The sequence below is a fragment of the Phoxinus phoxinus genome, assembly GCF_949152265.1.
Source record: "Phoxinus phoxinus genome assembly, chromosome: 15".
Classification (NCBI taxonomy): Eukaryota; Metazoa; Chordata; class Actinopteri; order Cypriniformes; family Leuciscidae; genus Phoxinus; species Phoxinus phoxinus.
The window spans coordinates 18194538-18211484 of NC_136890.1; the positions used below are offsets into that span (position 1 = coordinate 18194538).

Below are 16947 nucleotides of genomic sequence, written 5' to 3' on the forward strand. Positions count from 1 at the left end.
AGGCTATTTCATTTTCATGACACTTTGGGCATAACTTTTTCTGTTTGTAGCCTATTTGTTTTAAAGGAGTGAATTAATTAATTAATGAACAAACGAACGAATGGATGATCCATTATACATTTGCAAATAAAATTACAAATAAAACTATAAATATTATTATGAATAAAATTACAATTATAAACGAGTGGATCACAGAAAAATTCGGACAAATAAGTGGTCTGGGAATATTTTAATTGTACCAAAATACAACACACATTTTATATAAAAGTATTTACACAGTAAATATGAAAAGCAGAAGAAAATAGTGTAAAAGCTAAAAAACTTGAGAAAGTATAGAGGGAAAAAAAATGTACACAGATGATGTGAAAAAAATTCCAAGTTTGTATATTTAAAAAAAGGAGATTTAAAACATTGTCAGTGTCCTGCACTGAAGAGTGCCAGTTTTTCTGTTGGTATATAAGTCTAACATACAGTCTCAACATCATAAACAAATGCTGATCTGTCAAGAGTTTTTGTTCTTAAAAAAAACATTAGGCTACCAAACACAAAACATCCTTGCCTTTCCATTCTCTCTCACTTAAAAGAAACAAAAAAACATTTAGAATGAGAGAAACTTAATCTCTAAATAAGTGTGTGTGTGTGTGTGTGTGTGTGTGTGTGTGTGTGTGTGTGTGTGTGTGTGTGTGTGTGTGTGTGTGTGTGTGTGTGTGTGTGTGTGTGTGTGTGTGTGTGTGATTTATGACACAAATTTGTATAATGACATGCGTATTACACTGGTATTACAACTTAAACGTGGTTTATGAGGACATTTCATGAGTCCTCGTAATTAAAATAGATAACATAAAAAACAAAAAATTAAAAAAATGCAGAATGTTTCCTGTGATGGGTAGGTTTAGGGATAGGGGCAGTGTAAGGGGATAGAATATACAGTTTGTACAGTATAAAAACCATTACGACTATGGAGAGTCCTCATAATGTAGTTGCACCAATAGTTGTGTGTGTGTGTGTGTGTGTGTGTGTGTGTGTGTGTGTGTGTGTGTGTGTGTGTGTGTGTGTGTGTGTTAAAATTAATTTGTATTAATTAATACAAACTGCACAGTTTAAGATACAGTACAATTTGCAAAGAATTGTAAAAACTTCGAGATAAGAGTTACGGACATTGCAACTGGTGCAAAGATCCCTGACAAATGTTTAGCACCTTATTTAGCACCTTAACAACAAGTCTTCTTACACAGTGGTTGCTTGATATACAACAAATACAGACATACTGTAGCTGCTCATGGTTCATAAAGCTCAGATGTGCAAGATTTCCTGAGAAGAAATTAGATTAATCAGACATTTTTGAGGAGAAGGGAAGTGAAATGCCCGGGGGAACAAGAACTTAGGTTACATAGTTCGTCATCATGAAAATGTTGGGAAATTTACACTGTATGCTTCAAACCAGAGTGTGAGAACATGGTGAAAGAAATGCTTCCTGAGGGTTTATGGCATGTTACATCCAAAGAAGTCTGCACCAATGTAGCGCGGGTAACCTTCCAAAACCTTACGCTGAACTGGGTCAAACTTCCAGTACTGTCGGCGACTGATGAAGATGGCAAAGCCTGTAGAGTATAAAACAGTTTTAAACGATCTCATGCAAGAAAAAGCATTAATGGGAAATGTTTTTGCATTCATAAACCAATGTATTTATACACTGAAATTATAAATTGTAAAGTGAGTGTGCACAAGTATCATGTAACAAAACAACTTGATTCAAAACAAGTGTCACCGACTGCTGCTGCTGAAATATCGCCCTCTTCTGTCAGAGGTCTGTCACACTCACCAATTCAAAATGGCAGAGACAAATCAACCGACTGCCTATTACGTTTCTTTCCAATTTCCTCTCCTGGATTGAAGCACCATAATTTTGAAGCATATCAATGTGAAGCTCACCAAAATAAGAAAATGACCACAGTACAATTGTAATATACTGAAGAAGCTACAAGTGCCTTTATTCTGTGAACGTGAACTGCTGCATCTTTTTTGAGTCACTTTGACCCACAAACATATGTTGAGTTTTATCCACTAAAAAGCCATAGTATAATGCAGAAGAAAAAAAAAAATCTGGGTCAAAGTGACTCAAACATTGAAGTAATTTTGTTCATACGTCACAAACGTTCATGTGCAGCTTAAGTAACAAATACATTTACGTTCCATATATGACTGTTCTGGGATTAGGGATGTCTGATACTGACCAAAAAAAAAAACATTTTGGATACTTTTTGAGGGATTTTGTTGATAATGATCCATCACCTTTTATCTTAATTCTTCCATTTAATCAATAAATACAATCAGAATAATAATACACAATCGGGCTGTTATCATTCAAATCAGTATCAACATAATCCATCTTTGAAATGCAGTGGAGGCAAAGAATCTGCGTCTGAAGTGGCATTTAGATGTATTAACACAGACTATTAAATGCAGCTCAAAAAATCAGCATCCGCCTTTTACAGTTCCTCCTGAACCAGAACAACAAGCTTATGCTGCGTTCAAGCCATGTCATAACCGTATTACGAGATGGCAACCCGTGGCGTACTACTCGGAGCTGTTCCCGTCCTCAGACTCATATTTGTACGTTTCTGTCAACACCATCAACGCAGAAATGAATCTACAGCAGTCAGGTGGTACAAGTCAGAATTCTGTAAGATGTTTACATTCATTATTATTGTAATTTTATGTGCTTTCATTTAACGGCATCTCTCGTGACGCGTTGCAGACTCTGCTGTGCACGTTCTTTTCTTTTGGAGGAGGAGTGGCTTTGGAGACGCTCAGAAGGGAGTTTAACTCATAAAGTATGTTATGCTTTCAAAGCTAGCTTGCTATTGCTTGTCTCTCTGAAATTGTCTACCCTACCTTTAATTCAAAACGGCTGATTCATTCAGAGATTATGCAAGTGATTTATAAATGTGCTATTGAATCAGTCACTTGATTAATTCAAAAACGCACAAACTTTCTTATCTTATGAGACCTGATTTCTTTCATGTTAATATTAACATTCCCTGATATGTATTAAAAAGACAAGAGCTGGAAGTACCGTGAGCATCCTGGAAGGCAGCATCAATCTCATCAGGGACGCCCCACCAGTCCTGCTGAATGCTGCGTGGGAAGGGTGTGTCCACTTTGTTCTCTTGGGGATCCAAACGCCAGTAGTTTCCTGACTTGAAGAAGTATGTATGGAGGCCATGGTGCTCCTTTAAGCGCAGTGCAGCCTGTATGTGTGTGACAGGGAGGCCTATAGTCTCCAGAGGGTCCGGTCCTGTTATCTTGTGCTCTGCATCAAACACCCAGTAGTTGGAACCTTACACAAGACACAAGGGAATAGTTTGTTATAAATATAAATGCATTAATGTATTTTTCACTGAATGATTTCCATTCAGTGATTTTAATTCAGTGTAAATATATACACAGGGGCAAACAAGCTAAACAGTAAACAGTAACATCTGGGGAAGACTAATGAACAGGAAAAACTACAAAACTACAAACATGGCCACAGGAACGGGACACAGGAATGAACAGAAAGAAAGAGATCTAAGATTACACTTCAACATAAAAGTCCTACAAAACACAAGACAAAGAATTGTAATCATGACTATTACATTATGTAAAAATTGTTTTTACATTGGAAAATTGTTATCACATTATGAGCTCAAGATTTTATTACATTTTGACAAAATCATTACATTATAAACATTTTTATCACATTAATAATGTAATACCTAGCCCTACTACATTATGCTTTGTATGCAACATTATGAGTTGCTACACTGGGTGATAAAAAAAAATCAACAAAATCCTGATATGTTTAGCCTTTTGAATGATCAATATTTTAAGATGGCTTAAGAAGATGTTTTTGCAGCAGAAGTTAGCATATAAATCAGTATAAAATGTACTATATAGCCCTCAAAAGCTTTAAAAGTACAGAATGTCAATAGTATATAGACCACAATATGGCATGTTTAGACTTTTTATGGCGTTAATTTATGAAAAAGTGAATTTAAAACATTTTATCTATAAAATTGTCAGTCACAGGTGCTCCCTCTAATGGTGAAAAAATGAAGTACATTTACATTATAATGTACCCCATGTTTGACTGACTGAAGTCTAAATGCACTGAATTTCAACCAAATTCTCAATATTGTAAAGCTCAGTGAAATTCATTCAGAGAAAGTACCATCTTAACTACAGGAACAACCTACAGTGTACAATTCTGTTTAGATACTGCAGCACTGCACAACACAAGTGTATGTATCTGTTGTTAGTAGCATTTGTTCTACATGGTCATGTTTTATCATGCCCTGCATTAGAAGCACAATTCAGGATGCTTCATATATGGGTCAAGGGGAAGTACCGCACCACCAGTCACCATAAATATGTATATAACCAGGCCTGTCTGATCCTGTCCTCCAACCACAAATCACCACAGTCAGCCACCGGTGTTGCACTCACCCACCTTCAAAGAACCAGATATTGCCCTTTTTGTCTTCATAGGCAGCGCCTATTTTCTCTGGAATGCCCCTCCAGTGTCGGGAGGCCAAGGCAGGGTATCCCGCCTGCAGACGGCCCTCCCTGATGCGCCAGGCATAGCTGGCCTTGAAGAAGAACAATTCCCCACGGATTATAGACACAGCATCGAAATCTGTGTGACAAGCGTCAGGCTACAAACAATGACAGAGGGAGAAGAAGAAATGGAATAACGGGAGTGAGAATAAAGGGAGCATATAAACTAATTTAAAATACTTCATATTTTACAAATATTCTTGGTATACTACAATAACACAATTGTAATACAATAATAATAATAAAATTTATTAACACAAAAAATATATAATTATCAACTGTCCCTGGAAAAGGAAACGAAAAAATTGAGGTTAAAGTGAAGCACTTACAATGGAGATTAATTATTAATGACTGTTAAAACTGTTCATTCTGTTAAAATGTGTATTATTTGAGCTGTAGAGCTGTTTCAAATCATAATTTTAGGACATCTTAGGGTTTAAGTTGTAAAATTGGATATAATATAATATAGTGGATATAATATATATTTTAGTAAATGTTTTTTCACACTAAAATGTGATATGTTAACACACATATTGTTTATATCTTATGTCTATAAAAAAAAAAAATCTATACTATACTAATCTATAGTCTATACTAATGAAACAATGAGTATTTTAACATTAACGGATTGGCCCCATTCACTTCTATTTTAAATGCCTCACCATAACCTCAATTCCGGATTTTTATTTTTCAATATATATATATATATATATATATATATATATATATATTTTTTTTTTTTTTTTTTTTTTTTTTTTGATGTTGCTGCTGAAATTCATTCAATTATTTTCAATGTCAATAATAATTTCTCAAGTGTAATTGACCGCAGATAAACTGTGAAGCGGGATGATGCGTTCAGCGACTCACTGCACTGGTGATAATCTCATTGGTTTCCACTGGGACTTGGGGCGGGGCTTGCGGTCGGGGGCCGTAGAGGTATTGGATCCCTTTCTTGTCATCCTCACTGAGCTCGAGAGGATAGGAGAAGCTGTAAAATGGGGACATGATGGCCCCAGGCTCCATAGAATGCTGTAGACCCAGGACATGGCCAAACTCATGTGCTGCCACCTGAAGAAGGTCTGTTCCTGTAGGATGACAAATTAAATTATGCTTTTTTTTTCACACAAATCTGATTTGGTTTTCAAATGTGATCTTAAGGAATGATTGTCATTTTTGTTTTTGTAATCTCTTCTGTTCCGTCAGTATCTGGTGCTTCTACATCAGTTTCTGTAGTAATGATGTAAATGTTAGCAGGATGCCGAGAGGCTTTCTTATCCAACAGCTGAGTGAACTTGAAAGTGGTAAAGATAAACTGAGTTGCTCTCAGTGTGGAATGAGAGACATAAAACTAGAAATTGTGCCCCTGCTTATGTCTGTCATGACATCTCACTGAGGTGCTGAACTCAAAATGTATTTTACGCAACATTACACATTAAAACAAACTTGTATTGTCACACACGTCACACCTCAAATGATTAAAAGAAATCTGATTTTAATCGGTCTGATTGGTTTAATCAGTGAAATGTGGATCGTGTTTGAGATTTGTGTCAGATATGCAAAAAAAAAAAAAAAATTCTGCTTGTCTGCACAAAGTCTTAAAGCGAATCAGATATGAATCAGAACTTTACAGGTAATTTTTATACAGTAGGCGTGTGTTGAAAGCATAATCTATGATACATTCACTGATATATCCCAAGAATGAGTGTTATCTGTATCAGGGATGTACAGTTTTCCAAGAAAGTGGCAGGCAGTGAAGCATTTAGATGAGGATTTTATCTTTACCACTTACCAAGCTCATTGCCCACCGTCCAGGACTCATCATAGTCAAAATGAATGTCTCCCTCCCGGTGCGTTCTTGGGAAAAAAGCATGAGCCAGGATCCCACCAGGGCCATCAAATGGCAAATTATCACCATGCCAGTACCTAGTATAGGATATTTAGTAATAATGTAAAGTTTTTCCATATATTCATTTTTTTAGTTTTATATCTAAAGACATACATATGAAAACATGAAATTAAAATGAATATCAGTGGTCAAGAAAAAGCTATTTTATTCTGCTATCTTGAGATTGCATGTCCAGCAGAATGCTACTGTACTATAGTATATTGTGCTTTACTACACCACTCTACCAGATGGGTCAGTGAGTTTTTTTTTAAACCAATTGTATTCAGCAAGGATGCATTGATCAGAAGTGACAGTAGAGACATTATAAGTTAACTAAAGTTTTCTATTTCGAATACGCTGTTCTTTTAAACTTTCTATTCCTAATAGAATTCTGAATCATTTTTATCACGGTTTCCACAAAAATATTACGCAACTGTCTGCAACATTCATAATAATAAGAAATGTTTCTTGAGCAGCAAATCAGCAAAATTGAATGATTTCTGATCATGTGACACTGAAGACTGGAGTAATGATGCAGAAAATTCCGCTTTGCCGTCACAGGGATAAATTATGTTTTAACATATATTATGTTATATTACTATAAATGTTATATTACTATAAAGAATAGAACACATTTTTCAAAATAATACTAATTTTACTGTATTTTTGATCAAATAAATGCAGCGTTGTTGAGCATAATAGACTTCTTTCAAAAATATTAAACATTCTTTTGAACAGTACTGTATGTTATTCTGTACTGTATACCATATTATACTGCACTGTACTGTACTATACTGTATCATCTGTACTTTATTATAATGTGCTGTTCTATACTATCATTCAATATTATAGTTATACTGAATACTATAATAATACTCACTTTATCTTGTAACGGTTGTATTATTGGACACTTTGTTTGCAGGATAAAGTAATCAAGGATGACAAATACATCTATGAAGAGGGTATTTCAGAAATAATTGTAACAGAGAACATGATTTTGCAAGGTACTGCATTTATTGCAATAGATGTCACTATTAAGGTTTAGGAAGATAAAGATGAGCTGGAGACCTAAAGCAAAAATGACAAAATTCCCAATCCTTCACTTTGTTACTGTGTTGCACTTTGTTGTTGTTTTTTACCTTGTGAAGTCAATGACTATGTCGGCCTCTTGGTTGATAACCTCAGTAAAGGTGAGAGGTGTGACATCACTCCAGACCTTGAGAGCTTCCTGTAAAACTCGCCTCACTTTATCCTCGCTCATCTGCCACGGGAAGCGCTGGATTCTGAACACAGAATTTGAGAAATGCTCAAAGTTTATCAACAAAAAACATGTGATCACTTTTGCTCCTGCACAAACACATTGTGTGTAACTTCAGGCACAGTATCAGACTGTTCTCCATCTTCACTTACAATTTGGGCATGATTAACTTTTTATTATAGTCATGCACACAAATGTGAGCACTTAATTGAACATTCTTCAAATTTTTGTGTTGAACAGCAGTAATAATTTGTTGCAGGAACTTATAAAAGCTGTTTCTACTTGTATCAGAGATTATTTAGAAATGCGCATTTTAATAAAGGAAGCCAAGCTTTATCAGAGGGCCCACACACCTGTCTGTGTCATGGAATGTGTCTCGATTCATTCAGCCCCTCCGGCTTAGAATTTCTGATACCACTTCTTATGCTTGTGTTCTTGTGTTTATGCTTTTCCCATGTCTGGGGTTCTCAGAAGGGCAAGTCGTCATAGTTGGGTAAACTTCTATACCAGTGAATGGATACTACAACAAATATATTTTTGTGTTCTTATATGCTCCAATAGCAAAAGAAAAAAATTAAAAATAGCATTACTAACACGTTTATTGTGTCATGTTCAGTTTGAATCTTGTTTTCTTTGTTTCCTGCCTGCCTGAGTTCTCATTAGTCTTTGATTAGTCTGCCTTCGTTGTGCGAATTATATTCACAACCATTAGTATATATATGTGTGTGTGTGTGTGTGTGTGTGGATTAGAATGGGACAGTATAAGATAAACTAGATGTTTACATTGAAATATATATATTTCAATGTAAACATCTAGTTTATCTTATACTGTCCCATTCTAATCCACATTGTACACACCCTTGTACTATCCATTAAACTGTTACACAAAGAACAATCCAGAGCGACACGACCATAGAAAGAAAACAGTGTATCCTACATCTTCCACCGGATGCATCCACACTGTGCTGCCTGTGAATAGATTCTTGTACAAATGTGGCTGATTAGTTTCTTTTTCAAAGACGGGCCTTTTCTCCCTCACAGCTCTGACTATAATGCCCCTGCATTCCTCCACATAAACTGTCTGAATAGGTATGATCAGAACAGAGATAGAAAGTGCTATCAGCGCACAAACATTACTATTAATTCAGATATTGAACCAATTGGGGAAATTACTCTTTTGTTGAAAACAAGAGGGCTCTGAGACACTCCCTGCATCCCAATGTCCATACTATCCATCCTAAATAGTTTGTGAGATTAGTGTGTCCCAAAGCATAGTATGTTGAAAAGAGTAGGCCTATGTCAAAAGTCCCCGGATGGTCTACTGTTTCCGGTAGATTTTCAAAGTGTGAATCCGTGCTCACTCTAAAGGCTAATATTGCCCACAACCCATTGCGCTTTGGAGGAGGAACTACAAACACGAGTAAAAAGTGTTAAAAAACTACAAAGAATGGTGGATGTGCACGGCTGACGGTGAGGTTTAGATAAAGGTTTGAGTGAGTTTAACCTGATAAAAAATATATATATTTAATGGTATCCGACCCGTGTTATATTTCATCTGCAATAACAATGTGGACTTTTATCAAGATCCGTTTTGCCATTTGCCTTTTAAATGTATCATTATGCATTAATATGAGAAGAGTTCTCTGCATGAAAGACCCGTGACTGCAGATCAACGTGCGACTGCATTTCGGTAGGAAATAATAATGAAATGAAATGTGGAGGATTTTAACTGTCACAAGAGGATTGACAGGCCAGTTTACTGTGACAGGATGCGACAGAGAGCAACTGTTAAAGATGCAATTGTATGATGTGATAGTATGTCCCAAAGCTTGTGCAATCTTTTGCTACACACTCAAGTATCTACTTTTTCTTCACAAGGTTTAAACAAGGTCCAGATCTTTTCAGTTGCTGCATCTCAATTCGCCTACTTATACTACGCCCTAAAAGTATGTACGTAGTATAAGTAGGCAAATTGAGACGCAGCAACTGAAAAGATCTGGACCTTGTTTAAACCTTGTGTAGAAAAAGTTTTTTTTCTTGTACACCTTACTTGTAAGTGAGGCCAGTTTTTGGCCAGCGTCCTCCAAAAATCACAAAGCGTTTCTGTCGGGGGTGGCTGCTGAGATGCACCTCTCTCTGGTCAGGGTAGTCTGGGACGCCACAGCGCAGTGGACCTACACCCCTGGAGCTGTTCTTGAGCGGCTCACCCTTTGCTTGAGGTTTAATGGTGTCCTGAGGGTGGTGGAGGTGGACCATGTCTCTCCTCTTCTCAGAGAGTGAATGAGGAATCTGGGGCAAACTCTGTTATGGAAAGATGAGACCTGCATGAACTTATTGGTAATGGACAACAATGGACAGTATGTTGTTGTAATGCTCTTGTGAGTGTAAGTGAAGATTAACGCAAGCTCAATGAATTGAATAAAGTCGACCCTACTGTTAAAAATTGTGGGGTTAGCGAGTTGTTGTTTTTTTAAAGAAATTAATACTTTCATTCAGCAAGGATGCATTAAATCAATCAAAAGTGACTAAAAACATTTATAATGTTACCAAAGAATTCTATTTCAAATAAATGCTTTTGAATAAATGCAAATAATCCTTTCTTTTTTCAACATTGATAATAACAATAAATGTTTCTTGAGCATCAGCATATTATTAGAATGATTTCTGTAGGACCATGTGACAAAAATTCACAGGAATAAATTACTTAATTTAAAATAGAAAAAAGTTATTAAAAATGTATTTATTTATTTATTTATTTTTACATACTGACCCCTTTGGCTAAACAGTTCATGATAATGAACAAAATATGTTAAGGAACATTAAATAAAAATAAACAAGCCAAGCCGACCTAATCTGATACAAAAATAAAAATTATGTTTTTCCCATGGTTGATGCTGTTTACTACCCGTGAGATATGATTGCGGATGGACTGCTTAGTATCCCTAAACATACTTTTGGAGGAAATGGCTGTTCATTAACATGGGCGTTAATGACAGAGAAGAATGCCTTGGGCAGCACTGTGGTGCTTTTAGACAGAATTTTTGAGGCATTTATAGAGGTTTTAAACTTCAGGATGTTTCAGCTTTCATTTACAGTCTTGCCTTTTACCCACTTTTACCAACCCCAGATGTCTAAATACTTACATAAAATCATAAGCACCAAAATGTATGACAAAAAGTCAAAAATGTTACAATTTGAAGATTTTAAGTTTTTACAATGTGACTTTTATTATCTTTCCTTTGGACTAGAAGAAAAACAATCACAGTCCTGACAAGATTGTTGGCGCCCTTGTTTTTTTCCCCCGACTGGTTTACAACATATTATAAAATGTTTAGGACTTTTGCAAAGAGACGGCAAACAGGCTAAACGTTTCCCCCTCTGTGACCCTGTGTCTCTCTCCCAGAGACGGAGGGCTCAGCGGTGACTCCTCATGCGTGAGGCAGAGCTGCTATATTGGAGACAATGCCCAGCAGGAACTATGGAATGTGCCCTGGTCTCTGAGCGAGACTTTCTACCAGCACACTGATTTCAAACATGTGCACAGACAGTTCAGGTTCATTATGCTCTTTGTGTTTTGGATTAAGTTGCAGGTATTACTTACTGTATACTTAATACCCTTATGGCCCAATGACAAATAAGGGGCACAATAAATAAAATAAACATTCTAGTTTAAAATGCATATGTCAATTTCTTAGAAATGTATGTATATATTTTTTCCAGCATGTTGCTTTCACAAAATGCACCTACAGCTCATGAAATTCTATCACATTTATATTCACAGAAATATTCTTCTATCTAAATATTCTTCTTCTAATAATGTATGCCATCATCTTTTTTCATTTAAAATATTTACGCTGAGCACTTACCCTCAATCAAATGTCATGGACCAAACTGACTACAAAGTGAAATTCAAAGCAGATGCTTGATTAAATTTACTTTTTCGCAGTTGTTTATCTCATCATAACATCTGACAGCATCATGACTCCTGACCTATCAGTGGGAGAGATCGGCCATTACCCTGGACTAACACACACATTCCACATCTGGCACACACAAAGATGAGGTGCTTTCTGCATTGTTCATTTACAATGCATGTTTTTAGAACACCAGTTCAGAGTTTATATGTGTATGACCCACTTCTCAAAAATGAAGGGCAAGTTATGACACATTTGACTATGCAGGGGGGAATGAAGTCAACACAATAGGTCGCTTTTTCATGTATGTGTGTGTGTGTGTGGGGGGGAGAGAGTGTGTATGTGTGTGTGTAATCTAAAGAGAAAGAATTACCCAACTTGCCTTGATGTTCTGCCAAAACACAATCCCCAATGTTTAAGCAGTTTATTTCATTTAATTTCTGAAGAGATTAAAGCAACAAAATTGCACTTTATATACACAAAATGGAAACCAAGCGGCCATAGAAAGGAATGCTATGGGTTTACTGCAGTTAATGGAAGTAAGATCAGAGTGAATTTTGAAATATGTGTGAGAATGTAGCTGTCCACTTTTATCAACACTGTTTAAATGAACCGTCTGACCCTAGAGCTACTGAAAATACCTTTTAGAGTGGGATCAAAATTCTGGGTCAATGGTTAATGGGTTCACAGACATCAGACAGGGAGAGAAAAACTTGTCTCAGAGAGTTTGAAAGCTAGCCAACAATGCTTTCTGATTCATTTTTTAATGCTGGAAGTATTTAGAGTCAGCGTTTTGCCTGTATAGTTCGACTTAATTCATGTTTCAGATACGCCCCCCTCCCAGACAAAGCCAAGTTATAAATGCTGCTGTCTCCTTTTATGTGTGGTTAGATTTGCCAGTCCCATTGAACACAGCCTGTCTCTGCCTAGAGCTCCCACGTCCCCCCGCCTCTCTCCTGTGTTCACACATGCGTTCAGCACAGGGGAAATCCTGATAAGAGGACCTGACATGGTGCATCTGAGTGCATCAAGTTTGCCCCTATGTGCCGTTTTCCAGAACTATGCCCTAGAATACTGCAAAACATCAGCAAAGATTCAGAATCACCAAATTCAGGTTAATGATATCTGAACTGTTCAGAAACCTTTGTTGAGGAAGATTGATAAGAAATAGTGATATTGTGTGAATATGGGACCATTATGTTGCAAAAAAATGTCAGGTTCTTGTATTGCATAATGGATGAATTGTTGGGATTTTTTTCTCATTGCTTTCAACTAACTGAGAGTACAAGCCATTTTCAGTAGCAATTTAAAGCTAATACTTTAAAGTGATTTAATCATTTCACCTATCCATATACAGAGTCAACTGTAAGTAAACCAATTTGCAGGTTTATATTTCATTAAAGTGTAAACGGTAGTTCTGGGGGTGCTATTAAAGCATTTATCTGTTTGCTCCAAGGAATATTCTGGGTTCAGTGTCATGTTTCGCTCAATTGGCAGCAATTGCTGCATAATGTTGATAACCACAAAAACTAATTTCTACATTTCCCTCCTTTTCTTTAAGACAGAAGCAAAAATATGGGTTACAGTTAGTCACTTACAATGGAAGTGAATGAGGCCAATACATAAACATTAAAATATTCACTCACTGCCTGCGTTCGAAATCGCATACTCTGTGAATAAGTTATTACTTTGCAAATGTTAAAATAAATATGCTCTAGTATGAATATGTGTAGTATGGATGTAATTTTGTCATTGTAATGTGACCAACCAGTGTCAGTTGCATCTCTTCACTGTCATTTAAAACTTCTCTTCCGTGGTCTCATGGGACAATAAAGTGTCAAGTCAAGTCAAGTCAAGTCATCTTCATTTATATAGCGCTTTTAACTATGTAGATTGTGTCAAAGCTGCTTTACAGAGATAAACTTATAATTTAAGGTACCAGATTGTTTTGGCTTTATAGCGGTTCTTGAATAATGTTATTTTCCAGCAAAAGTTATTGATTGATGCGTCCATGGATGTGCGCACTTCAGAATCTCACCAGCAGTTGTAAGTCACACGGATACTTTTTGAATATAGTTTTATGAATATTGTGAGTTTGGATGTACTCTTTTTAAACTCTTTTCACAAAATGTTTTTCGCCTACTATAGAGTAAGGAAGTATGCATATTCGTATGCAGCAACTGTTTCAGTATAGCCACAAGACAAACTATATGTGTATTTTAGTGGGGGAAAAAAAATCGATTACTATCCTTTACTGTGTGCATTTATTTACGACTAATTTTTCATGACAAACATAATGGTGTAAACCCAAAAATGTACGATAACTTTACAGTTTATCAAGTTTAGTACCTTATATGATAGTACGATTTTTATAAAGAAAACAAGGAACGAGTGAGGTAATCATCATTATGGCATGCTGTTAATTGAGTTAACTTGAACTGAATCCATAAGCATCCGATCTAGCACAACACAGCAATACTGACTCAACCAATGAGTCAATGAGATGCAAGTCATCTGTTTATGCAACCACCGGAAGACGTAGGACTGTCTGGGAAACATGTTTGGAAACAAACATTTTTTTAATCAGTTTGATGACTAGTAATGCAAAAATCCCACACTTCACATTTAGCTCATAAAGCAAGATTATTTCAGGAACAACTGAGTCGGTTTCTTAAAAGATTACTACTTTAAGTAAAAAAGTAAAAGTAAGGTAAAAGGATCGTGGTGTATGTTGGAATATGTATGATTTAGCATATTTACACATTTATCAAAAGTACTTAAATTAGCCTTTTGACCCTATAAATACTTTTTGGATGGTTAGAGTGCAGGATCAAAGATATGGGTTACTGTCCAATCTGGTTTACAGACATCAGGGAGAGAAAAATAAAAGCTAATCCTTACACCAACATATCACAACTCTACATGGCAAGATAAATGAAGCTTTAAAGGATTACCATTTGAACAAATATTCACAGGTAAATCCCCTAGAAGCTGCAGCTGACTTTGGGAGTGATGAGCGGTCCAGTGCAGGACTAAAGGAGACTTTCAAGTAGCTTTCAGTGATAAGCTCCCAGATACTGTTTATGCACCAGTGCTCATGTTAAACTTTATCCCCAGCAGCTCAGTCCTCTATATCTACCAGCTGTAGTAAATGTTGCAAAGTTTGGATCAATGCTTGAAGGATTTTGGCACCTGGTTTATTCACATAAACCTATTTCTCCCTCTCCCACACACATATATTCCTGCTCTGGCACATTCAGGAAGTCATGAAACTGATATCATGCTTTCCTTGAATGACCCCGACGAAATCACAGCAGGGGCATTTTCCCAATAAGTTAACGTGAGTGAGCCTTATAATCTTGACAAATATACGTAAACCACAATGTTCCTTGTGTTGTGATGGAAATGCTGTTTGGTTTGCAGGTGATTTCACTTACACTTCAGAGGCTGTTTTACAGAAACTTTGAATTCTACAATATGTAACTTTTGGCCCTCTAGTGGTTTGTTTTTGTAATTTTGTGAGTTTGGCTTCGTCTCTGCTATTCTAAGTAAGCGGATGATGGTTTGCGGTGTACCCTTGGTTGCAGGTGATTTTATGAGAGCGAAAGTCAATACATTACATAACATTACATTGTGACATCAAAACTCCCTGGCTATCTTCACCAAAAAAAAAAACATCCAAAAAAAATAAGTCTTTACCACGAGTCTTAATTTACGGACATGACGTAAACACTCACTGACAAATTGCATAAGTATACAGACTACATGGGAAAAGTATACAATTTCCCATGTAGTCTTAAGTTAAGATGGAATGATCTAAGAGATAAATTTCAAGATGACCAAACAGATAAGGTTCTGAGTTACATTTATGTTATACACAGTGTATAATTTGATCATACATAAAACTTTATTCAAACAACTTAATAAAATAGACCTTGCACCAAATTTAGGATTTATTTTTCCAAAAAAATGTAAATTAACACAATATACTACATAAGCACCTACAGATCCAATAAAACTGCTCTTAAATAGCACAGTCCCAGTACAGGGACTAGTAGTTAGTAGTATAGTACTAACTACACAATCTATTCTCTCTTCCATCTCTCAGCAAGGGACGTGCCTGGGAACATGGGGCCAAAATAATCGTAACAGGAACAAGGACAGTGCGGTTTCTCTGAGCAGGCTATCACATTCCCTAAATTCTCTCTACAGTAAATTCTCTCTACACACATGCATCCATGTGTGTGTGTGAGAGGGAGTGTTGCCCCTCCAGATGGCACAGAAACACAAACTTGCCCATGCCTGCACAATCCCTCGCTCTTTTGTCATCGCCGAGGGAACAAACTGACAGCATTATATATCAATTTACACCTGAGTGAGTCATCATAAACAAAACACAAAAAAGCCATTCTTCAGTACTCAGATTATGATCACAGGTTGATAAGGTCATTTTAATAAGCAAACAAACACTTCAAATATGGGGCATAAATAGAAATTAGGTCATTTTTGTTGATTAGGTCATTTTATTAAGCAAACAAACACTTCAAATGTGTGGCACAGTAATGTTGTTAGTATATTTTAAATTGATGGAAAATACAGCATTTAAAGGGAGTTAAACAGTTAAATGAGATAAACTTGCTCTCATAAGCATTCTTTACTAATCCTAAATCATAAAACGTTAACAATCCCAGATGAAAATGACAGGTTCTGGCTCGTAATTGTAGAGGCTTCAGACGACGTTTTACAATTTATGATGATTATGTATAACCCAGTCTGGCAACAAGCCAAAGCTCAACAAATTTAGCTTTGTTAACGTTGCCCTATTTGTCATGTTGCATGAAAGTAAAATAAAAAGCATTTTATTACACTTTATCAAGTAGCCCAAAACTCAAACTTTAAAACTTTGTGGCAAGTTACAACGGTAAAACGTAAAATAACTAAACAGCACCCTACCGGTTTTCAAGAGCTGGAACGAAACAATAAATCAAATGTATGGAATAAGAGTACTGGCGTTAATAAACTCACCGGGGGCTCTTTGTGCTTCATCAGTTCTCGCCCCCCATGCAAAGGCATGCATCTCACGGTCAGGAGCACATGCAGAGCAAAAGCGCCTGACAGAAGCCCGGAGACCCGCATCCTCCTCCTGTATCCTCGAGCTCCACTGCTGGAAGTGGAAATGCAATGGAAGGTAGCGGTGCAAACAACTCGCGCAATGCCTGTGCGACTGCTGCTGCTGCGGAGACTGCAGTAATGTATATGCAATGATTTCTTTGTTCTCTTTCCTCAAATAC

At 36.5% G+C, this 16947-nt stretch overlaps 1 protein-coding gene across 1 annotated transcript; it reads right to left on the bottom strand.

The window, feature by feature from the left end:
- Positions 1–221: 221 nt before the first annotated feature.
- Positions 222–16947, bottom strand: mmp11a (matrix metallopeptidase 11a). Its single transcript, XM_079637924.1, has 8 exons — positions 16682–16947; positions 9793–10043; positions 7624–7767; positions 6389–6522; positions 5467–5684; positions 4493–4697; positions 3077–3340; positions 222–1601 (listed from the first exon to the last, which is right to left on the bottom strand). The coding sequence occupies exons 1-8, from the start codon at positions 16790–16792 to the stop codon at positions 1483–1485; spliced, it is 1446 nt and encodes a 481-aa protein (XP_079494050.1). The 5' UTR covers positions 16793–16947; the 3' UTR covers positions 222–1482.